Genomic DNA, 22,386 nt, shown 5'->3' on the forward strand with positions numbered 1-22,386 from the left:
ACCCACTTCTGAATTATTACCCCATCATTAGTGAGTTTTTTTTGTGTAACCTATAGTAAAGTGAGGCATCTGGTTAAGTCAGCCAGAAAGCAAAGCAGGCAAATGGCAAGATCCACCTCTTCCTTTGTAAAGGTGTCAGAAGGCATGCCCCAAAGTTCAGTTTTAGGATCCATTTTATTTTCCCTTTATATCAATAACCTGTGTAAAAATTTGTCGAATGTCTTGTATGCAGTTTGCAGTCAGTATTCAACGTTTTCCAGGCTCTGTGCAGGAACTAAAATTGGTCCTTGATCCTTGACACTGATTAAACCAAGCTCATGTTGTTTACTCATTTACCAACTAATGTCCCGTTGATTTTAACTTCCCAAGCAAATCAAATCGAGCTCTTGAAAAGCTACAAGTAATTGGGTTTTCTTATTGATTGTGAGCTGTCTATCAAAGCACATTGTCAAATTGTTCTCCAAACTCAAGGTGAAATTAGGGTTTTATTTAAAAAAATAAATCCTTCTTTTCTCTCAGAGCAAGGAAACCTCTTGTATCATCAACCTTTATGCATTTGGTGGATTATGAGGATGGTCTATATATGGGTTCTTCAGCCAAATGATTGCAGTTATTGGACACTGTGTACCACTGTGCCTTGGCTCTTCTTGGTTTAATTCCTTCTTATTTATGTTCATACCTCCAAAGAACCAGAAGCCGTTATGCCTTGCGTTCCTGTAATGTTTTGCAATTCTTTGTTCCTAGTGTCTCGACGGTGCTCGGGAAAGGAGCGTTTTGTTTTGTTACCCCTTCAGCAAAGAACTTTCTCCAGAATCAATTAAAACTGGCAGACCTCATTTCACTTGAAGCCTTTGGCTCTATCTAAAATGACAAAAAGCGTGAGACCATTGGACAGTGCCTCTGTTTTTGAACTGTGATCACAACTTTTGCACTTTATCTGCAAACCATTTTGATTGTTGTTGCCCTTAACTTATTTCTTTTGAAGTGTTTCTTGATCATGTAATGTTTATTATGGCCTGTGCTGCTACCCTCTTGGCCAGGTCACCCCTGAGAAAAAGCTCTTGATCTTAATGGGTTAATTACCTGATTAAAGAAAAGGTTCAATAAAATAAAAAAAGGTCTTAAAAAGTTGGTTTTCAGACATGAACACCCTGCAAGAAGGTTCCTCCACATCAGTTTCTTGGTATTCCATGGCTGCAGCCCTGGGATGCCTGGAGCTAGTGCTTGCAGGGCAGCTAACGTAGCAGCTTTATTTATTCATAGTCTGTTAAGTCTTTCATTATCTTGATATTGTGTGTAATGAAAATGTGAACTTGTCTGTATGGATCACTTATTTTTTGTTTTATTGATATTTACCTGCTGCAGTTTAAAAAGAATATCAGCCAAAACATGTTTCAAATGCCTCCATGGGCGGTTCTAGGCAGGGGCCAACAGGTTACACTGAGCTTGGTCCCCCCTGTGGCCACCCCTCCTAAAGGAAGAGCCCCCCCCTCATAACACATACACAGTACTTGACTCAACAACCGATATTTTATGTTGTGGTATTTAATGATGTGCGCTATTATTTGGCATAATATATATTTTTTAAAGTGATCATCCTTGTCTATTTTTCACCTGGGTTTAATGTTCCCCTCTGACAAAACAAATGGCCCCAGTTTGGCCCCCTCAGTAAAAATGGTCTAGAACTGCCACTGAATGCCTCTGCAATTTATTTCAATCTACAATTCAAGTTGATAACAATGTTGACATAAAACAAAGAATACAACATGGAGGGACAGCAGGAAATTAAATCAAACACACTGAGCAGTGCAGCGACAGGCTAGGTGGGCTTCTGCGGTTTCTCTTAGGTCAATGCTCTTCTCAAAGATGCTGCTCATACCTTCAGATCGGTTCAGGGTTGTATCTGCAAAAAGAGAATAGTATAGAAAAGTTAGGCAATGTAATCAAAAAAACAAGACAGATTAAGTTCATTCCATATTTTTTCAGCCAGTTGTGATTTCTTGTAAACTTACCAATAGGCAGGCAGTGGTATCCAATAGTGACCGTGGTGGTCCTGATAGGCATGCAGCCAGGCAGGCAGCGCAGTACAGGCTCAACAGAGTAGCATTTGGACTCCTCCCCATACAGGACGACCTGCTTCTCCAATTTCACAGACTCAAGTTTCATGTAACACTCTGGAAAAGGACAAAAAGACAGGCAAGTGTTTAAACATATACACACACATACACATCATCGTCATTTAAATTTGTTCTATTTTGCATTTGGCTATGGCGAGAATGGTTAAAAATAAAGGTGTAAAGGTGAAGGAGTCAATCAAATATTTACCAGAGCTATCCCTGCAGCTCTTTCCAGGCATAACCCAGGAATGAGCGTAGCTGATAGCATTCTTTGTCAGGCGTTGGTTTGGTATGCGGTACTCCTGTCTGATTTCACCGTCAGCCTTTCCACAGAGTCCACAGGTCTGTCCTCTCATCCAGTCTACAACTTTAACCTAAAAAACAACCCATACAGCTTGGCAATTATACATGTATGAAGATTTTTAGAAAAAGTAATCAAAATTCGAATCAATACCAAAATCTGTGAAATATAGTTAGAATTATTATATTACCCTCCATGTGTTCAGATCAAAATAGACCTCCTGAAGACCATGGCTCGGTGCATGGAGTGCGATTCCCTGATCTCTCTGTATGATTTGAATTTTGCCTGACATGAAAACAAACATGCATGTATTTATATACATATATCTCCTTTTGACTTTGAACAAAATAAATAACTTTGCATTTGATATTGAATTAATTCAACAAAAAACCTTCAGGATGCTGATATGGCATGTTGTGGGTGGGAATTTCTACTCCATTGATCTTCACCATGACAACACTGTCCCTCAGATACATGTCCACATCACTGTTGAAAGAATAGTTGCTACATGTGTTAATTTTAATTTCTGGATTTTCAGATTCAGGACTTTATCTCTTTTTTTTTGACAATTCTCATAATGAAAGTAGTAGTTCTTCTTACATGTTTGCAATCTTCACATTGATCTGGTTCTGTTCCTGTGTATGGTCCCACTTCAGCAGAACAATGAATTTAAGTTCAGGGGTGCAATCTTGTGCCAAAACCTGGTAGCAGGATTGGGGCATCTCATTCTTGTATTTCCTGTTGTTGAATGTGACCAGTGTGCCATTAACCATGGCACACTCAGCTGGGGTCAAAAGGAAAAAGTACAGTAATGAAGAAACAAATAACTTAGTGGACTCATCACTATAAAAACCGTTCCTTAAAATTGTTTCACCTGAATGAGCCTTGGTGATCATGTAAGAAATCTTGTCAGCCCAGTTACTCTGGTAAAATTCCAGCTCAGCAGCAGTGTCTCCAAATGGCAGAGAAATGGGGAGAGCTATGGCCAGTTTATACATGGTTCTCTGTAAGAAAAGTTATATTAGTTTTTAGGAGCAAACAATGTAGTTGACAAAAATGCTGCAGATATTTTTTGGGTGGAAAAAAAATCCCCAACAAAACCTCACCTTTGGTGTCTTCAGCACCACATCCACACTTGTATCAGAAGCAACAGCAACACTCAGTTTGATCTGGTTGCGAATGTTCTTGACCTTTTCCAGGTTTACTCCGGCCGCCTTAGCGATGTGGAAGGTGTACTTAGAAAGCCTAGCCAGACATTAAGGTTAAGGTTATTTTTAAGTATTTGATAAATGTCAGATTGGAAATTAAATCACAAAAAAAAAAGTATATATTCATCAGTTTGTGACATTACTTCTTGGCGTAGCGTTTCATGCTCTTGGGAAGTTTGTCCCAGGTCAGCTTAACGCGGAAGGCAGGCTCTTTACCTACAACACCAGTCTCAGCTGTGGTCTCAGTCTCGTATTGTTTGCACTCAATGCCCCAGGCAATTTTAGCCTAAGAGATATTGAACCAATGTCAAATATCACACATCACACATAATTCTTAAAACTGTTTCCAAGTCTTGCAAGTTTGTACCATTAGCTTGTGTTTGCTCAGCATCATGGCATCAGCACAGATCCTATAGTGGTCGTTCTCGGCCAGGTTGGCAAGAATGATCTGAAGTCTGGCAGTAGCTCTGTCAAAGTAGGCTGTAAACTGGTATCCCTGAGGCTTTTTGTCGGCTCTCACAGCACGGACAAGAATGGTCACAATGGGAGAGACTTCCTTTGCGAGGTACTTGGCCTAAAAGTGTGAAGACTAGTTTTAAGATTGGTGCTAATTTAACTTTAAGAAATTATAAATGGCTTTGTTAAAAGGCTTACCTTTTTGTAGATGGCTTCAAAACTGTAGCCACTGCTCCCGCTGTTAGCACGGGCTGTGGAAAAAGCATGCTGCAAACAAAGACAGAATACATTTAGCTTGAACAAACAGAGTGCATGATGTGGCAGTCAAATTAACTTCAACCTGTAAATTACCTGGTGGATATGTTTCTTGGTAAACTTCATCTCATACAGTTCTTGCTGCAATAGAAAAAGTAATTAATTCCCACACATTATTTTTGGTTCTGCTTTTTCTACTAAGTTCAAAGGGGAAGTTATCTCACTTTGGACAGGGAGCTGGATCTGGCGTTCTTGCTCTTGAGGCTAGAGGAAGAGCTGCAGGAGGACTTGGATGATGCAGAGGAGGAGAGACTTGAACGGGAGCTACTTGAGGGAGAGTTGCCAGACTGAGAACTGCTGGAGCTGGAAGACCTGGCAGTGGTGTTCTTCAGACCAGGAACCAGGATTTTCTTGAGTTTCATCAGGACATTCTTGTCCTCCAGAATCTCCTCTTCCTCGCTCATATTGATAACTTTGATGATCTTTTCTGCTGCTTCATCTCCAACCTGAATATCAATTTCAATCTTCTCAATGACTGGCCCGGCAGCTGCAAACAAATAAATAAATAAATATATACATTATATTTTTTTCAACCTCTTACAAGTGTGAATAATAAATGCCTTCCTTGTCACTTGCCTTGAGAAACCTCAACAACGACAGCATGTTTTCCGATCATGGAGTAGAGTGGGCAGTGTCTGATGAAGGCGGCATTGTGAGATTCAATCTCAGTGCATGCCTTGATTCCAAAAGTTTCAATTACAGCACACATTTTCTTCTTGAAAGCCTTGAGGAGTTTCAGCTGGCTTGGCAGGACAGTAGGAATGCTTTCAAAAGATTCTGACTGTAAAACAACAATAGATGTCATCACACAATTCAGAACAGGTAGATGTTGGAAAAAAGTTGTAGGGGAACCAAACCCACCATGCTACCAGCCAGCTGTGCTGGAACTTCAGCAGGAATCATGGGTGTGAATTTGGCAGCTGCAAGGTCTTCCACATTTCTTGCTACTGCAAAAGTCTCAACACTGTTGTAAAAAGGAAAATAAGTTTGATAAAACATATGTTTCTTGGATGATGCATATTACCTGTTGACAATGCTAAACACGTACAGTGCAGATGCAACTTTATCGATGCCTTGAACAGGCAGGAGCTGAAGCTTGAAGTTGCCCTTAATTATGTCAATTCTTGCTTCAATCTTTGCAGGAATGATTGCGTGGACTTCGGCTCTTGACAGCAAAGCGGCCTGGATCAAGGCAGTGTTTACTCCCATAACTGCATATGTATGCAGGGAAACACTGAAAGGGACACAGAACAACAAGTTTACGACTGATCACTATAATTATAAATATTTTGAATTTCTTGGTTGAACTGGTGAGAAGAAAGAACGTCTTGATCACCTTGGGGCAATGGCAGCCCTCATGCTGATATCAGACTTCAGAAGCTGTGCAGCATGGAAATTCTCAGGCAGAGGTGGTGTTACCTCTGCTTGGACTATGAAAAACAACACAGTTATAGCATCATCACAAACAATTGCCTAAAATCAGAAAGATTAAAGCTACAGCGGTGGACCTTACATTCTACAGATGCAGCAGCCACTCCAGCAGTGTATAAACTTAGCTCCATGGGCAGACCAACAGTGGTGGGAAGAATACGACGAACCTCAGCAACCAGCATTGGTTTAGCATAATGCAATGCGAAACCAGACAAGAGACCATCCAAAACTTTCCTTCCATATGTGTGAATAGCTGGTCCCCTGGCAAGCTTCAAATGTAAAGTTGATAATGTGACATCTGATATTAAATACACAGTGCAATTATAACATAGTGGTCATTTTTGTCTGCTATAGGCTGTACCTCAGTGATCCGTTCAACAATTTCTTTGTTGATGTTGGCAAATGCAATTTCCTGTCCGAAGAATTTCACATACACAGAGGCCAGGGGCTGGCTTGAAGGATGAGCTCTCCATTCAGAAAGCTAAGTGAGCAAAAAAACCAAAACGAAACAGAGAAAATAAAAATTACAGCTCCTATGAACAGGGAAATGAATAAAGCATATGACATTTCTTGGACTTATTAATGATCCCTTAAACTTACAGCCTTCATAACTTGTTTCATCTTGGTGATCCTGTCAGCATTTTCAGGAACCTGGTGTTTCAAAAGGGCCTCCTGGAGTCCCTCAGTTCTCACACCAAGCTGAAAAAATAAAAGTTTCATTTATATATATATTTTTGGGGTTTTTTTTAACAAAAATGTGAGATACTTCCATTGTGTCTAGTAGTTATGAAGATATGATAGTTATATCTCAAACTATGGCTGTTTGGATACAAATCTGCTTTTATTTTTAAATAAAATAAGAAACTTCTGGTCGATCAAATGTTACAACCTTAACTTAACCATGGAAAAAGGAAGGTGTTACGGATCAAAAATTTAATCAAAACAGCAAAAGGGAATGGTAAAAAAAGTGAAATGTTTGATGTTACAAGGTGGATATTACTTTTGACTCAAGTGCACTGCCTGTTTTTTTTTTTTTTTAAAGAAAGTGAAATTAACCATTCAAAGGCATGGCAGGGTTGTTCTTTTCCATCACTGTGACTACAGGGAGACACTGCATGGCTTACCTACGGTGCAGTTTAGGGACAAAATAGCATGCAATAGAAAAAAATGTATGCATTAATTTCTGACCTTAATCACATCGTGATCAACATTGTTAACGCTGACAGCCCTACCTCAAGTACATCAGCATAAGCTCCTGCGAGGTAGGCGCGAGCTTTGGCCAAAGCGGCCCTTGGCAAAACGGTCGCAGCATCATTAACGTAGAAGGCGCTTGCAGCAGCACCCATCATCCAGGGACCTGCAATTTGAAAAATTGTCCAATATAATGATTTGACATGAAATGTTTGATCAAAATGTGTATTTTCTCATGCTCTTACTGGTGTATGCATCAATATAGAGAGCTTTGCTGAAGCGGTAGCCTAGTCTTTCGAATTTGGGGCTTAGGATCTTCACAGCAACATTACAAGATGCAGCACTGAAATTAGAACATTTTATTATGAGATTTTAAGTGTTTACTTGTCAAAATAATTTAGAACTGCAAAAGGAAACTATAATTTCTGTTCTTACATAGAGGCTAAGTCAGGGGCAGTGTTCTTGGTCATGGCCTTCATGTATGAGTAGACAACGCTGGCAACCTGCAGATTTGATTCCTTCAAAAGGGCATCAGCCAGAGTAGTCACCAAACCCATTGGCAGCTTGGTCTCAAACAGCAGAATAGCAGCAGTTATACGCAGCTCTGGATGGAGGGCCTTGTCCATAAACAGCTGAACAGCCATATCCTGGATCTATTCCCCAAAGATTAATGTTGTAAATAAAATAATTATAACAACAATCTGCACCTACCAAAACAAGGAATTCATCTGAATATATGGTCTCACCATCTTGGGCTCCTTCTTAGCGATGTTCCTCAGGGCCAGAAGTGCATCAATGTGAACCCGAAGTGGCAGATGAGCAGCAGCACTGCCAAAGCCAGGCAGGAGCTTCATGATTGGCTTGAGGCTGGCAGGGTGTCCAGCATTACCAAGAACTTTGAGATCAAAAGAAAGCTTCTCAAATTTCTCTTGGCCAGCAAGGTCATGGACGGACTGTGGGAGCTGTGGGAGCTGTGGGAGCTGTGGGAGGAACAGAATTTTTTTGTATTCAAATTTCGTAACTGAATTTAAGTTTTATAAAACCCATAAACAAATTAAATGTATCCTAACAAGTTCAGCTGGGCAGGTTGGATTCTCTGTACAGTATTTAGAAACCAGGGTGCCGTAGCCCAGCAGGGCAATCTCCGCAAGGACTCGGTTTTCCAGGATCTTGTCTACCTTGGTCAGTCCCTAAGGAGAGGGCAAAGTAAATAACTGATCATACATCTAGGTCCTAACATGATGACAGTTGCTCAAGAAATCTTTAAAACATTGACTTGCCTGAGCTATCTTGATGGCTTCCAGGTCGGCTGTCACCATGTGCATTGATGACAGCAGAACTTGAATAGCTTCAACAATAGTCAGGTCACCAGCCAAGAACTTTTCCTTGAAAAACTTCAGAGCTGTATGAGAACCAATTGCAGGGACAGCATTCAGGAGCCAGTGCCTGGAAAGGGAAACTTTCATGTAAGTATTTACACACAGCATGCAATTGAATTTCACAGCTCTTTCTGAATGTTGTAGTCACCTGTGATCTGGTCTTTCTTTGAACTGAGTCCAGAGGGCCTCAATGTTCTCACATGTGGCCACACGCAGCAGCTGGATGAGCTCAATGAACTTCAGAGGAGCATCTTCATGGACCTTGGCAACATTGTTGGCCACCAAGTGGTTGAGAGTCTCAACAATCTGTCAGGAACACAAGCATTTCCCTTATTATAGTTTGCTGCTACAGGATGCAATTAGGAGAGCTCTGACTAAGAGGGAATACTTCCAGGAGTACCTGAGTCTCAACATTAGTGATCCTCAGAAGCTGGATGGGAATCTGAAGAAGCTCGCTGCCAAACTCGTACTGCAGGGATCCACTGGGCAGATATTCAGCCTTGATGGGCTCCACTGGAATCTTCTCCATCCCCATCAAGGTCAGGGTCTGTCTGTGAAACAAATGCAACCTCTACATCAATGTGCATTGTCTCCAAACATTGCTGTTGCACTCCTCTTTTGAATTTAAATCACATACTTGGCCTCCATCTGGGCAGCGCCATTCAAGATGTTTAAAGGTGAGAACTGGATGAGCTCTGTGGCAGTTGCCTCCAAAATCAGGACACCTGTATCTGATGGCTTCATGACATAGCTGAAAGCAGCAGTTCCCTTCAGAGACTTTCCTCTCTGCAATGACAAAATCCAACATTATCATCACAGCATCAGTGTCCAGGAGGGAAATGTGTAAAAGAGAATAAAAAGAGTATAAAAACAAAATGTTACTTACAGCCTCGCACTCCACGCATGTCTCTGTGTAAGCCAGGCCGATGTCCTTAACAATTCTCTCCTGGCATTGGCTCAGGTCCTTGGTCTTGGTCAGCAGGATGCGTTCAGCCTTTGCATCCTCACTGATGACATACTGGGTCTTGCACACACCCTGAACTCCAGCCTAGTTCACAAAATATAAAGGCAGTATTTGCATATTACAGTTTTTAGTATAAGTTTTGCATAATTATTTGTAGGGGAGCATACAAAAGTGAATTATTTGTACCTCTTGCAGCTCATAGACGTTCTGAGTCTTCTTGATGTTCAGCTGGAAGATGTTGAGGATTCCCCTGTAGATATTCAGCACAGTTGCAGAAATGCCAGCAGGTGCAAACACTTTGCCCACAACACCATTGGCATACTCAAACTTGATTGGGGTCAAGAGCTGAGCAGCCAGGGCAGAGGTGAGCTTGGTGGCTGGGATGAAAGCATCTTTAGGCCAGATGCCGCTGTACTCAAGGATTTCAGGGCTTTCAAGCTATAAAAAAAAAAGTGACGGCTTGACTACACTTTGAAACTTCATTGTTAATAAGCCACATGGAGAATCACTTATCTCATTCATTTTTTTTGTTTATCACAATAAATTGTACATTTTAAAGGCCTCACCTTTAGCACAAAGATGTCACCAGCTGCTGCACTGATCAAGACTTCGCTATGGATTTTCACTCCGGCACGTGCGAGACCCTCCTCAGGCAGTCCGCCCAAGAGTAATGCTTCATATTTATACTTGTAGGTCTTACCGGTAGCAAACTCTGGAACTGGAAAGACATGAAACTAGTATAGCGATTGCATGTTTTTACTTTTGATTTAAATTTTTGTTAAAATAGAAGGACAACTTACCAAAGCTCACCTGGTAACCGGCTACAAGATAGTAAGAAAAAAAAAGAAAAGGTTTTCATAACGATATATAAGGTATGTGTCAAAAACAAACGTATTTATAAAGAAAAAACAGAAAATAAATAACATACTGCATACGACATCTTTTTTATTTTATTTCCTGTATTGTTCTGGGTAAGGCACGAAATTTAGCCGTGGTTATTAATCTATAATAAGAGATTGTTAGCGTGTGCAGTATTACCTTTGTTAAATCACAATTAATTTCATTTTTTGGCTGGTTAAATATATGATCATGCACATTCCCTGTATTCATGTAATTGAAAGTGCTGTTATCTTATTTCACAAAAAGCAACATCAATTATTCAGTTCATAAATAAAGTTATGCTCACCTGCAAGGGCCACAGTGAGAGCTAGCACAAGCAGTCTCATGGCTGGTGGTTGTAAAATGACTGCATCCAGATACTGCCTTTTAAAGCTTTGCTGAATGTTTACAAGGCATGTCAATGTTACTGTGCCCTGGTCGTGCAGTTATGACATGCTGACTAAAGCATGGTTGAAAATGTCACAGTTATCTCACCCTGGCTTTCATGGCACTGACAGCCTTTTCCAAATACATCATTATTTCTCTTTTATATTTTGCAAATTTAAACTAATGTAATGTCACTACATATTTGATTTATTTTTTATAATACTTACCTTTTCAGTTTTAACCTTCACACATTGCATTGTACTTCAAATATAGTTTAAAATAATTATTATTTGGATTTCTGTTAAACATTAAACATGAGCGCTTCAGACTCTTTAGAAAATGTCATCTCGTCTTGACCTGTAATTTTGTCCTACCTGGCTCAACCTGGGAACTGTTGACTTCCCAAAGGCAACCATCCAACATGTTTGCTTATTGCTTATATAACACAATGTTGCAAAATCATCTAGTTGAAAATCGAACTGTATAGAAATTGCACTAAAATTCTTATAACTTTTTTTCTTTTTACCATGTAATACAATGTTCCACATTGCCAGCAGTGGCTTTAAAGACAAATAAAATAGAATAAACCAAAGTCATTACACCACTCCCTAAAAAGAGAGGAGAGAAATGTAAGAATATGAAACAAGGAAATATACAGGAGTGTAGTTTTGGAGAAAGCTTAGAGCCATGAATATGTGGCCAAAGAGCTCTGGACAAATATCTGGCCATTGTCAATAAAAGCAACGTTGACACAGAACTTCTGATGTTATTAACATTTAAACATAGGATCCATGAAGCCATATCAACATTTAATAAAGTCAGGCGTTAACAATTGGATTCTCCACACAATTTTATGAAATTTAAAAAAAAAAAAAAGTTTAATATGAATGGAAATTCAATCTTTATTTTATGGTAACATTCTGGTAAAACAGGCATACATTTGGTTTCTAATTTAAACGCGTTACAGCGTGACTGTAGTTTGTACCATGTCAGCCTCCGTACAGTTGTCATGAGATTAAATGGGATTTGTTTGACAGTTCGAAGTCTAGCAGCCGGACAGATTCATTACTTTAAGAGTTCCCCTTTTGACAAAATTAAAAAATGTCCTGGTTTCTATTGTTTTTGTCGACGATAGTTGTGGTTTGCAGGGCTAACATTTGTCCGTGTGAGAGACCGGAGCACTGTCAGCAGATCCGCGAGGAGAAAGACTTTGAGGTACAAGTTCGTTTGATACATTTAAAACGATCATCAGACAACACTCCGCTTACGTTCAAGTAGCCTAGGCTATTAAACAAACTCAACCCTAAGCCAAATATCGTTAACATTTCACTAATAATTTAGTTATAAAACATATTGTTCATGGTTTAGGAGCTACGACGGAGGATTAGGGCCACGTTAAATTAAACTAAATTACATTTCGGGATTAATTTTCGAGACCAGCCTGCGCGAAAATGATGAAAGAAGAACTCTTACAAGTCTTTAAAGAATAAAAGAATAAAGTCGTTATTTTAGTCTATATCAGAAGAGCAGCAGCATCCTGTTCTCAAGTGACAAACATGGAGCATCTCGGCCTAAAGGTTTCACTAATAAGGAAAGAGGCTACTTCCTTGTGTAGTCGGTAAAAACAGTTCAAGGGAAGTTTTCACTTCAACTTGCAAGACCTTGTTTCTCTGTAAAATGATGAACAGGACACAAACTGTCTCTGCAAGTGAGACACTTTAACAAGGCAGACCGATAACAGACACAAATAGTTGTGTTGGGGCTTTACTTATGCAGATATGAAACTACACATGCTTTTGGCACATCATCACGTTCACATTGTCATAAAATATCAGCACCCTGAAAAGATACTGCAAGAAACTGTGGCTTTTCCGAAGAAAGAACCACACTGACAGGGAGGAAGTTGTCTGCAGAGGAAAATAGCCTACTTTCAGTTCTACTTTACTCTCGTAAATTTACGACTTTAATCTCGAAATTTAAAAATATATATATTTTAACATGGCCCTAATCCTCCGCCGTAAGGAGCTGCTTTTCATAAGTAGTCTATGACAAAATATGAGCTGGTCATTATGACAAAACGTAGGCTTTTAATTGACAGGTGAATCGAGATCAGGAGAACAAAAACAAGGAAATAATTATATTGAGTGGCCATTGTTAACCATGCGTAGTTGCTTTGCTTTTTAAGAGGCTAAATATGTTCTTGGCTGAATTTGTTTACTTCTACCAATAACGACCACACTTTGTCTAAAATATTTGAACTCAGGTTATTTGCTGTTTGGGTAGAGTTAAGGATCTTTAGGTTAAAATAAAATAATTTCCGGGTGTGGTAAATATTTGGACAATACTGTCACAAGGCTCTTACATGGTGTTTATGACTTTTATTAAATCCGATCCTATGATAGAAAATGCTTTTAATTGTGATTTTTAAACTGGTGTCTTCACTAATAAGACCTTTACTTTATGTCCTGTAACCTAAACAGTAGCCTACAGTAATGTAAAACAATGCAATCTACAGTTTTTACTCCAGGGCTTACAAGGACAACTAAACATTATATAAAACAATATATATCACTCTACACTGTTCAGATAGTTTGGTTACAAAGCATGAAGCAGTATTCTCTTTCAAGTCCCAAGTTTCAAATTGGGACTGTTCCCAGTGTGTCTGTATTTGCTTTGTGGCCATGTGATATTTTATATATATTTATATATATATATATTTATATATTATGCTTCTTTAAAGCATACCTAATAACATTATTTTTTGAGAGGTATAACGAGAAGAGGGAATACCTTTTAAAAAAGAGTCTCTGTAAGTGTTCAATTTTGTGGTGATTTACCCATAAAATAAACAAATAGAAAATCAGTTGATCAAAGAAAACAGGTATTCTTAAAGTAAGTGTGTATGTTTTTTTTTTTTCAGGTGTTTGTGTTTGATGTGGGTGGAAAGACATGGAAGTCTTACAACTGGAGCATGGTGACAACGGTGGCAGTGTTTGGGAAATATGATGCTGAACTCATGTGTCATGCTCACTCCAATGGAGCACGCGTTGTACTCAAAGGTAGACTACATTGAATAGCTACTGTATTTATTTATGTGGGTGACTGATTCCATTTTGCTTTCATGGACCCACTGTGCTCATAACTGTGTCCGTCTTCCTCTCTTACCTATTTTTGGGTAAAAGGTGACGTTCCTCTCTCCTACATTGTGGACCAGGAAAACAGGACAGTGTGGATAACAGAGAAGATCAACCTGGCAAAGGTTCAGTTTATGGATGGGATTAACATTGACATTGAACAAGCTGTGGAGGACGGCTCGCCAGAGTTCCATGCTTTGACAGCCCTGGTCAAAGAGACTACTGAGACCTTCCACAGGGAGATCCCAGGTTCCCAGGTCAGCACTATTTGTTTGACTACGTTCTCTAAGGAAACATATGGCTTATTTTTTTCAAAATGAACTCTGGGAGTTGCCCCCCTCCAGAGAAAATGTATTTAAATGATGTTAAATTTGTCTTATCCTGACTTCTAGGTCTCGTTTGATGTTGCCTGGTCACCAAAATGTATCGACAAGCGCTGCTATGATTACATCACCATCGCTGACTCCTGTGACCTGCTCTTTGTCATGTCTTATGATGAACAGAGCCAGATCACAGGGGACTGTATAGCAATGGCAAACGCCCCACTCTCTCAAACACTGAATGGTTTGTTTTCCAGATGTGAGATTAGTCGTCAGAAAATATGAGCTTGTCATTACTTTTGATCACTGTTACATCAAATGCCTGTGCACTTTCTTTTAAGCCTATGACCAATATTTGAGTATGAACATCGATCCAATGAAGCTTGTGATGGGAGTGCCATGGTACGGCTATGACTACCCATGCCTCAACCTTTCTGAGGTGAGATGTTTATCAAGTTACGGTCAAAATGTTGGATAGTACTTGTGAAGAGTCCTGTAATATTCAGCATTTTTAACTGTGCTAGAATTATGGCTTTAAGAATATCTCAACAACTGTGAAATAGACTGTCATGATATGATGGCATAAATATATTTACTTTGTTGATCCTGAAACATCCCCATGTGGGAAAAGTATTCACATATGTTTTTGAATATCACAACATCTACTCTACTGGACTGATTGGAACAGCATGTGGTGCAGAGGTTTTATGACTTTCTGATTCTCAGACTTTTTCCTGTTGAGCCACTCTGAGGTTGAGATCACCTCACAACTATTGGATGGATTGAAGTTTTGCAAACATTCTTGTCCCACTTCCAAATTTGTTTACTAGTATTGTTTGCCATAAGCTTTAATTTAGCGCCATCTTGTGGTCTGTTTCTGTTTAACAGATGAGTTTCTAAACTGATGACATTCACATCACCCTTGTTTTAATATCGTGCTGTGAGCAGGTTAGCATGAATGTGGACTTTTCACATTTCCGGATCAGTGATGATCTTTCTGAAAGATCTTTTCTCATCCTGAAACAGTCTCAAAATGATGTTGAATGTAGTTTATGTTACTGCTATTTTCCACTTTATATTTATTGTTAAAATACATCAGGGGTTAGTTTTATTGACGTATAAACACATGTCCCTTTGTGTCTTTTCTTCTCCCAGCATGGAATATGTTCTATAGCCAAAGTTCCTTTCCGTGGAGCCCCGTGCAGCGATGCAGCTGGGAGACAGAAACCATATAAGTGGATCATGAAGCAGGTCAATGTCTCAATGTCCGGCCGGCTCTGGGACGAAAAGCAGGAGGCTCCTTACTTCAATTACAAGGTACGTTGTTTTTATTTGAGTGTCAAGCCTTTAGTCTGTAGCCTTTTTTTTCTAGATAAACACAGAAGTTTTAATCAATGGAAAGCAAAGTGTGCGCCTTTATCTCAGAGAATTTGTCTTGCTGTCAAATTCAGGCCTGCTTGACTTCACCTTTTCAACTTTTTATAAGTGAAGACTCAAGAACTAAAGCAGGGTTTTCAAGCATGGGTTGTTCATCTGGAGTGCTGGCTTCCAACCGAGCTACCAGTCCCAATTCAAACAAAACAAATGGCCCCTTCCAAACAGCAATAAAGTTTTTACAGCTTTACGTGTTCTTCATCCTTTCTCATCTAACTATCATCTGCACGTTTTACCCTATAGGACCAGACGGGACAGATTCATCAGGTTTGGTATGATGATCCACAGAGTATTTGTCCCAAGGCAGACTCTGTGAAATCTAAAGGTTTGAGGGGTATTGGCATGTGGAATGGAAACATTTTGGACTACAGCGATGAGCCAGTCGCCAGGCAACAAACCGCAGGGATGTGGAATGCACTCTTAGGATGCTAGCAGGAATACATGTATCACAGCTGCAGACATTTACATCTCCCCTCCTATTTGTTGCAAAGTCAATCTATCCCATTGTAGCTGTAATGGGCTGTGACTTCCCTCTGGGTATAGATGCATACTTGCACTTCAGAGTTGATTGTGGCTGTTATTGCTCCTGTCTTCCAATGTAACATCTAAAACATTTGTCTGTGCTAACTGATTAACTGACTTTTTTTTATTTCCATCACTCCTTAAATGTGATGAAGACAAACATTTTTGTTGATTAAAATGTACCCAACATGCTTACATTTCTCCACTTTGTATTTTTCATGAATAAAAAAAATTGCTAAAGTTGTGAATTTTAAGTTATATAACCGTTTTAGCGTTCTTCCTTCTGCAACAACCTACCTGTCTCATTTGGGAAGTCAGTCGACTGAACAAACCAGACGTCCAAGCAGCAAATCAAGTTTAATACATTGCAACAAAAGCGAGAACAACATTCAAAACTCAGGTTCAAAATGGTGAGTCTTCTTACAAGAAAAAACTTTGTAAAATAAAATGTATAAAACCAATAATAAAATAAGGACATCAAACACTATTCAGTATTCCAAGTCTGGTTTAAGACTGACTCACAGTTCTCTTAACTGTGGATTAGACAGATGTGCTCTGAACTTGTCTGTTCCTTGTAGCATTTTCCATGTGAGTAGGATAAGAGGACTGGCTCTTCTTCTGGGCCAGCTCAGCCTTCAACGCCCTCAGCTCTGTAGCAGCCTGTTTCCTCAACTACATGAAAAACATGGTTTGTTAATGTCATACGCAAGATGGCCAACAAATCATCAAGCCTGAAAGTTTGAACTATTTTCATTATGAATATATTTTTCATCTCCATGCAGGGTTTCTTGAATTCAACTGTACGTTTGGATTAACAATGTCGATGCTATTTATAAGTCGTCAGTTTGGTACAGGCTATAAAAAAAATAATTTTCAAATATGTTCAACTAGTAATCAACTTCATCACTTTAAAAAAAAACTATTTTGGTGTTAAGGTTAGAGTGAGATTAGGGGAGATGTAGAGGAAATCATTTAACGGTACCTTGATCTCTGTTACCAGTTTCATCTTGGCGTCCTCGACCTTCCTCTTCAGGTTGTCAATCACATGGCTCTCTGTCATGATCTGAATGATGAGCTCATTCTGAAATTCAGGAGCCGCTATTCAGTCATTTCCACAACTTTAATTAGAGTTTGAATTGTTTTAAGCAAATGAGGACATGGATGGAATTTTGCAATGATTACAATTAAATCTGTTCTTTTCCTGTTTAAAGGCAAAATACATGCTGTAAAAATTGTTTAATGGTAATTCAAACTATCAAGCCTAGCGGTTATGTCTCGCACCCCATTTACAGAGGCTATAGTCCTCATTGCAGGGTATGTGTGTTTGAATCTGACTTGGCCTGTAGCAGAATGTCATTCCCAACTCTCTCCTCCCAGCCTTCCCTGTCTCTCTTCAGCTATCCTACCCAGTAAAGGGCAATAATACCCATAAAAAATAACTTGACAAATATTCATAAATCTAAATATAAGGAACCCTCAGATAAATCACTGATCAGAATTTGTGCCTGCATTTCACTACATGGTAAAATCAGTCTATACAGTTCAACAAAAATCAAGATGAATCTGATTGGACCTTTATGGAAGATCTGCCCTGTCGTCTTGGCTTCCCTCTGCTGTCCCTGGCCTGCAGCTGGTGCAGTAGTTTGTTGTAAAACGTCTCCAACTCTTGTCGTAAGTTTCTCAGATTTTCCTCCAGTGGTGCTGTGACCTTCTTGGTTTCGAAATATTTCTTCTTCCAACTGTCACGGGCTTCATGTGAAAAAAAGGACGGAAGGTGCACCAGGTCCATTTAGTTACTTTTGACAAGTTTGACTTTGTAATCAGAAAACAAAGTAACTGTTTATCCTTTTTCTTTTCTTACATACATACAGAGAATTTACCAAAACATTTAAATATATAATTTACACCAATGTGTAACACTTATGTCGCACCACATAAGGAACAATGATGACCACTGTTTAAAGGTAAACACACTGCTGGTACACTTCTTAACTCTTATGACACCTATTATATGAAGCACTATATTTCACATCACTTACCTTGGTTCCTGCGGTGTCTGTTTTGAGCCAACAAATCCTTCCCCTTTCTTAATAACTCTTGTCTTGTCCACTCCAGCTGCTTTCTCTCCTCCCTCACCAGCTTGATCTCCTTGATCAAGTCCTCTCCTGACAGAAACAAACCATGACAGTCAGTTAAAGGACAAAAGACAAAGGCAGAAGGAAGATGACATTGATTTTGGGTGTGTCCCCAAAGTGATTGCTTACGGTTTGTGTGAAAGACAGGAGAGGCAGACTTCTTTTGAGAGACCATTGCCAAGTTCAGACCTGGAGGCGGTGAGGTGTAGCGAACAGGCCGAGATAATACTGCTGGACTGTCTGTCACCTTCAAACAAGCAAGAGCAAGAGAGTGTGTGTGAATGGATGTTCATGAACTTCTGTTGTTTGTTTGTTCACTTAAAAGACCTCACACACTTGCCGTCAGTGGTAGTTGGACTTGTTACTACACCAAACAACTTGCTAGACCCTTCCTGTACATTTTAAATGCCCTATAATAATCTTTAACGATAACTGCTCTAAAAAAAAAGAAAGTCAGAAGACAATGATTGCTACATGTTTTTATAGTTTTGTCTTTTACTCACTCCACTTGTTTGTTTATTCCTGATCAACTTAAGCGCATGTGCATCTTTTGATTTCCCCAGCCTGTCAACAAAAACACAGTTAGAGAAAGCAGCAGCAGAAAGAGTGACTACAAATGATGTGGCACTCAGTAACACTTCAGCTTGGTGTGCTGGGCTGCACTGTGTACCCGTCTGTGAGAGAAAAGCCTGAATCTCTGTCCTCCAAAGACGGACCTGCTCCTGAGTCTCGGGGCGCTCTGTTCTGTCCGCTGTGCTTTTTATTCTTCTTCCCGCAATTATTGCCATTCTCTGGTGACTCCTTTACTTGAACTGAATCAGCTTCACAGCATCTTAAAACTTGAAATATGTGAAAGTTAAGATCTTAGTACCACAATGTAATTTCATTGCGAAGATACTGAAAGTCAAATACACAAACCTGCAAAAAACAGATCATAGCAAAATATATATTGTCATTTTAAAAGCTAGAATATATTCCATACAAACATTATTATACATTATTTTGAAATTGGCTTTCCAGTGAAGATGAGCATCTTTTTAGGATGATACATAACATTGAATTCCCATTTTTGTTCTGATATTACCACAAGAATATTGAGGCAGCCTAAATTAAGAGAGATAAGTGACTAAAAAAATCTGAATTAGCAGCAATTTTGTTTCATAACAGAAAAAAACAGAAACTTACACTTTTCTACAACTGGACCTGATCAAGTCAAGATGCATGATTGCCAGGCTGTAAATGTATACATGTACAGCAATTAACGCATCCTTTGTTACGAAACTGTAATTTTACCTTTATTATATGAGACAGGTGGTGCTCTTTGACTCTTATTTTGGCAACAATCCTTCTTTGCCCACCCTGACTTTTTTGAGGAAAGACCCTCCTCTTCATTATCTGAAGAACTGTAGCCTTGCTCCTCATCCTCCTCCTCCTCCTGCTCCTCCTCTTCCAGGCTGGGGGTGGGAGGTGGCTGATGGGAACCCTTTGGAATGAGGGGGAATTTAACGGGCTCTTTTGTTCCTGCTGGCAGACTGCAGGTCTTTGGCGTGTGGTAATAGGTGTGCTGGTCTGGAGAGCTGCTGCTGCTGGTGTCCGGGCTGAGAGACTGGGAGCATACGCTGCTGTCCATATCCACTGTGGGCAGCAAGTAGAGCTCTGGCTGAGGGGCCTGTCGACAGGTCAAAGCAGGACATTAGTGGAGCTTAATTTTTGATTGATTGATTAAATTTATTTCAGACATATCAAATAAAAATCAAACATATCAAAAATACAAAAACAAAAATGAAAAAGCACGAAAATACAATAAACAAAAAACAATGTTCAAATAATTTCAAAAAAAAAGAGAAAAAGAAAATTACATATATTCAGTTGATATGCCTGAAAAGGAGTAGGAAGAAGTATAAAACTTCTATAAAAATTTGTGCATATTGAATGGGATAATTAAGCAGATTTCTAGAAAAAACAGCTGTGTCTAGGAGCACAAGAGTGTAAACATTCAGATTTCATAGATCTAAGAAAGATATCGGCCGATATATCTGTATCGGCCCCAAAATTCCCAATTCGGTCGGCTCCCAATTTTGATCATATACCCGAAAGGCAAGATCTGACTTTAAAGTGTTGTAAAATATGTGCTTGGACTTCTTGAAACCTAAATCATCAAGATTTTGAAACTATTCAAGAAAAAAAAAAGGATCAATTTAAGAAAATAAACTCGACATACATACGGTGGAGCGAATGTTTTTACTTTCAGATCCCTCTCCTGTCTGCTCTTGACCTGTCATTGGAAAGAATTTGTTTTTGTAAAAGGCATGGTAGTAAAACATGTGCTCACTCACACACACGCACGCACACACACACACACACACACACACACACACACACACACACACACACACACATACTTTACACCCTTTAGTGTAGCAACCTGAATAGTGAGCTTGTGAATCAAATTGTCTGCATTGTTTCTTTTTTGTCTGTTGACTCGGTGAAACACAACCAGCTATAAAAAAGCACAGTTAACAGCCAGCTGCACTCACCAGTGCCAAACTGCGCCCCACACATTTAAGGAAGGAGAATCTGTCTATGGTCCTCTCTGCACCAAGAAGAGCTCCGAGCTCGTTCCTCAGAGTTTTCAGGGTGATATCAGGGTAAACCCTGACATCGAAAGAAAAAAAGGTACATTATTTGGATGGAACTGTATACAGGATATAGCCTATTATAACAGATGATGTCACATTGGTTTCGAAACATGAGTAAAGATTTAATATTTTCTGACAAAATAAAAATACAAAAATGTACATTTTCAGAGCTTCAATTCACATATACGATTATCATAGGCCTATTTAAAAGCATGTAGGAAACAAGTTAAAGTAGGATTCTAAGACAAAAAAAGTAGGCTACATTTAGTTATGTTCTGTACGTTTATTTGAAAACGTCTAAAATAAATTTGTGTAGGTTACTGTTTGACCGAATTATAGTGAAATCAACCAACATTTCAGATATATTGCTCATCTTACTTCATGGTTTTTGTCTGACAGTTGTAACTTTACATCACACATTCTTGACCTACCACAACATTACACTGCTTACCATTGAACTACCTGGCATCTTTATCAATGCCATAATGCTGAGATCTGCATCTCTTTAAATATCAGACTCAGACTCTTTAACAGCATCACCACCTCATGACTCATTTCAATAATGCTACACACTGTGTGTGTTTTTAATAACAATAACTCTTTCCACAAGTGGAAGTGTAGATACCGTGTAATTTTCTATTATTGTATGTTTTTTTATTTAACTGATGTAAATATGTTTGATTTTTAACTTCTATTTTTATTTTTAATAATTATATTCCTGTTTCCTGTTTTCTTGAGCTGCTGTAATGCAAAAATTTTCCCCTTGGGGATCAATAAAGTTTATCTTTATCTTTATCTTTATATCTGTTCACGGCAGAGTTAAATAACTTACATGCGCACAACAACACAATATTTGAATACAAGATCTCGTCCTTCTGAGTCTGGCACATTGAATCTTAATTTCAAATTGAAGTTATAGTTTCACCTGATGAAGCCGGCAGATATGAAGCTCTCTATGGCTTCAGCAGGGACTTTATTGAGCTTCACATCCCACTGGTCATCTGGCACATACAGCACATGGAGCTCCACAAACTAAACACAGACAGCGGATGTGTAAATTGGCGTGAAAAGCGATTAACAGTGTCACTTCTATAGGCCTAGTAGTAACTTATTTAGGTTGTCAGGTTCAGGTTCACAAAGGCATACCTTGCTACTGGTCGGTCTTCTGTCCTCAGTGTATCTCACTGACTCACAAGAAAGCTCCATTATCATCAGACAAGAGAAACAGCTTCAAAATAGAGCTTAGATTTCTGTTTTTCCGTTCTGGTTTATCCGCAAGAGTCGCTGGTTTTTGCTCTGTGGAGGAGTGCAATGCCAAGTAACAACCTGCTGTAATCAAACACAGTCATTGGTCCAGTGGAGTTTCTTTTATGAGAGTGCCAACAGTTGTTGCTCTGGTGCCGATGATGACAACTGCTGCAGAAGGACCATAGACTGTAAATATTAGAAGAAGGACGCAACTGTGATCTCTGGATATGCCATTAAAGTTTACTTTTACTAATTACATAACCATTCACATTGAGGAGTAGAAATAGGTTATCTCAGCGCACTAAATGCCAGTTAAAAGTCAGATT

General features: G+C 39.2%; 3 protein-coding genes across 3 annotated transcripts; 1 reads left to right on the forward strand and 2 right to left on the reverse strand.

The window, feature by feature from the left end:
• Positions 1–1,692: 1,692 nt before the first annotated feature.
• On the reverse strand, positions 1,693–10,588 carry vtg2 (vitellogenin 2). The gene is made up of 34 exons (XM_061033643.1): positions 10,549–10,588; positions 10,163–10,183; positions 9,929–10,080; positions 9,549–9,800; positions 9,285–9,446; positions 9,036–9,184; positions 8,799–8,949; positions 8,547–8,704; positions 8,300–8,465; positions 8,063–8,209; positions 7,766–7,972; positions 7,455–7,672; positions 7,265–7,362; positions 7,061–7,185; positions 6,429–6,527; positions 6,190–6,309; positions 5,911–6,097; positions 5,734–5,827; positions 5,446–5,631; positions 5,259–5,361; positions 4,974–5,178; positions 4,562–4,884; positions 4,434–4,478; positions 4,281–4,349; positions 3,994–4,200; positions 3,770–3,912; positions 3,525–3,663; positions 3,293–3,422; positions 3,019–3,202; positions 2,810–2,904; positions 2,609–2,703; positions 2,326–2,491; positions 2,013–2,174; positions 1,693–1,903 (listed from the first exon to the last, which is right to left on the reverse strand). Exons 1-34 carry the CDS (start codon positions 10,586–10,588, stop codon positions 1,791–1,793), a joined length of 4,911 nt encoding a protein of 1,636 aa, XP_060889626.1. The 3' UTR covers positions 1,693–1,790.
• A 1,052-nt stretch (positions 10,589–11,640) lies between these two features.
• On the forward strand, positions 11,641–16,233 carry ctbs (chitobiase, di-N-acetyl-). Its single transcript, XM_061033645.1, has 7 exons — positions 11,641–11,843; positions 13,549–13,687; positions 13,811–14,019; positions 14,155–14,326; positions 14,424–14,521; positions 15,238–15,399; positions 15,760–16,233. The coding sequence occupies exons 1-7, from the start codon at positions 11,730–11,732 to the stop codon at positions 15,946–15,948; spliced, it is 1,083 nt and encodes a 360-aa protein (XP_060889628.1). The 5' UTR covers positions 11,641–11,729; the 3' UTR covers positions 15,949–16,233.
• A 144-nt stretch (positions 16,234–16,377) lies between these two features.
• spata1 (spermatogenesis associated 1) lies at positions 16,378–22,339 on the reverse strand. Its single transcript, XM_061033644.1, has 12 exons — positions 21,959–22,339; positions 21,738–21,844; positions 20,711–20,828; positions 20,395–20,448; positions 19,467–19,842; positions 18,844–19,012; positions 18,677–18,737; positions 18,303–18,420; positions 18,078–18,203; positions 17,612–17,787; positions 17,021–17,119; positions 16,378–16,710 (listed from the first exon to the last, which is right to left on the reverse strand). The coding sequence occupies exons 1-12, from the start codon at positions 22,022–22,024 to the stop codon at positions 16,579–16,581; spliced, it is 1,602 nt and encodes a 533-aa protein (XP_060889627.1). The 5' UTR covers positions 22,025–22,339; the 3' UTR covers positions 16,378–16,578.
• Between the last annotated feature and the right edge of the window lie 47 nt (positions 22,340–22,386).

The sequence above is a fragment of the Labrus mixtus genome, chromosome 3 (assembly GCF_963584025.1).
Source record: "Labrus mixtus chromosome 3, fLabMix1.1, whole genome shotgun sequence".
NCBI classification, from domain to species: Eukaryota; Metazoa; Chordata; class Actinopteri; order Labriformes; family Labridae; genus Labrus; species Labrus mixtus.

Coding starts and splice junctions, on each gene's coding strand:
- vtg2 (XM_061033643.1), bottom strand. CDS start 10,588: ATGAGACTGCTTGTGCTAGCTCTCACTGTGGCCCTTGCAG. Junction 9,447..9,548: donor ACGTCTATGAGCTGCAAGAG/GTACAAATAATT, acceptor TTTGTGAACTAG/GCTGGAGTTCAGGGTGTGTG. Junction 4,885..4,973: donor CGTTGTTGAGGTTTCTCAAG/GCAAGTGACAAG, acceptor ATTTGTTTGCAG/CTGCCGGGCCAGTCATTGAG.
- ctbs (XM_061033645.1), top strand. CDS start 11,730: ATGTCCTGGTTTCTATTGTTTTTGTCGACGATAGTTGTGGTTTGCAGG. Junction 11,844..13,548: donor GCGAGGAGAAAGACTTTGAG/GTACAAGTTCGT, acceptor TTTTTTTTTCAG/GTGTTTGTGTTTGATGTGGG. Junction 14,327..14,423: donor ACTCTCTCAAACACTGAATG/GTTTGTTTTCCA, acceptor CTTTCTTTTAAG/CCTATGACCAATATTTGAGT.
- spata1 (XM_061033644.1), bottom strand. CDS start 22,024: ATGATAATGGAGCTTTCTTGTGAGTCAGTGAGATACACTGAGGACAGA. Junction 21,845..21,958: donor GAAGACCGACCAGTAGCAAG/GTATGCCTTTGT, acceptor GTCTGTGTTTAG/TTTGTGGAGCTCCATGTGCT. Junction 17,120..17,611: donor AGGGCAGATCTTCCATAAAG/GTCCAATCAGAT, acceptor CCTGAATTTCAG/AATGAGCTCATCATTCAGAT.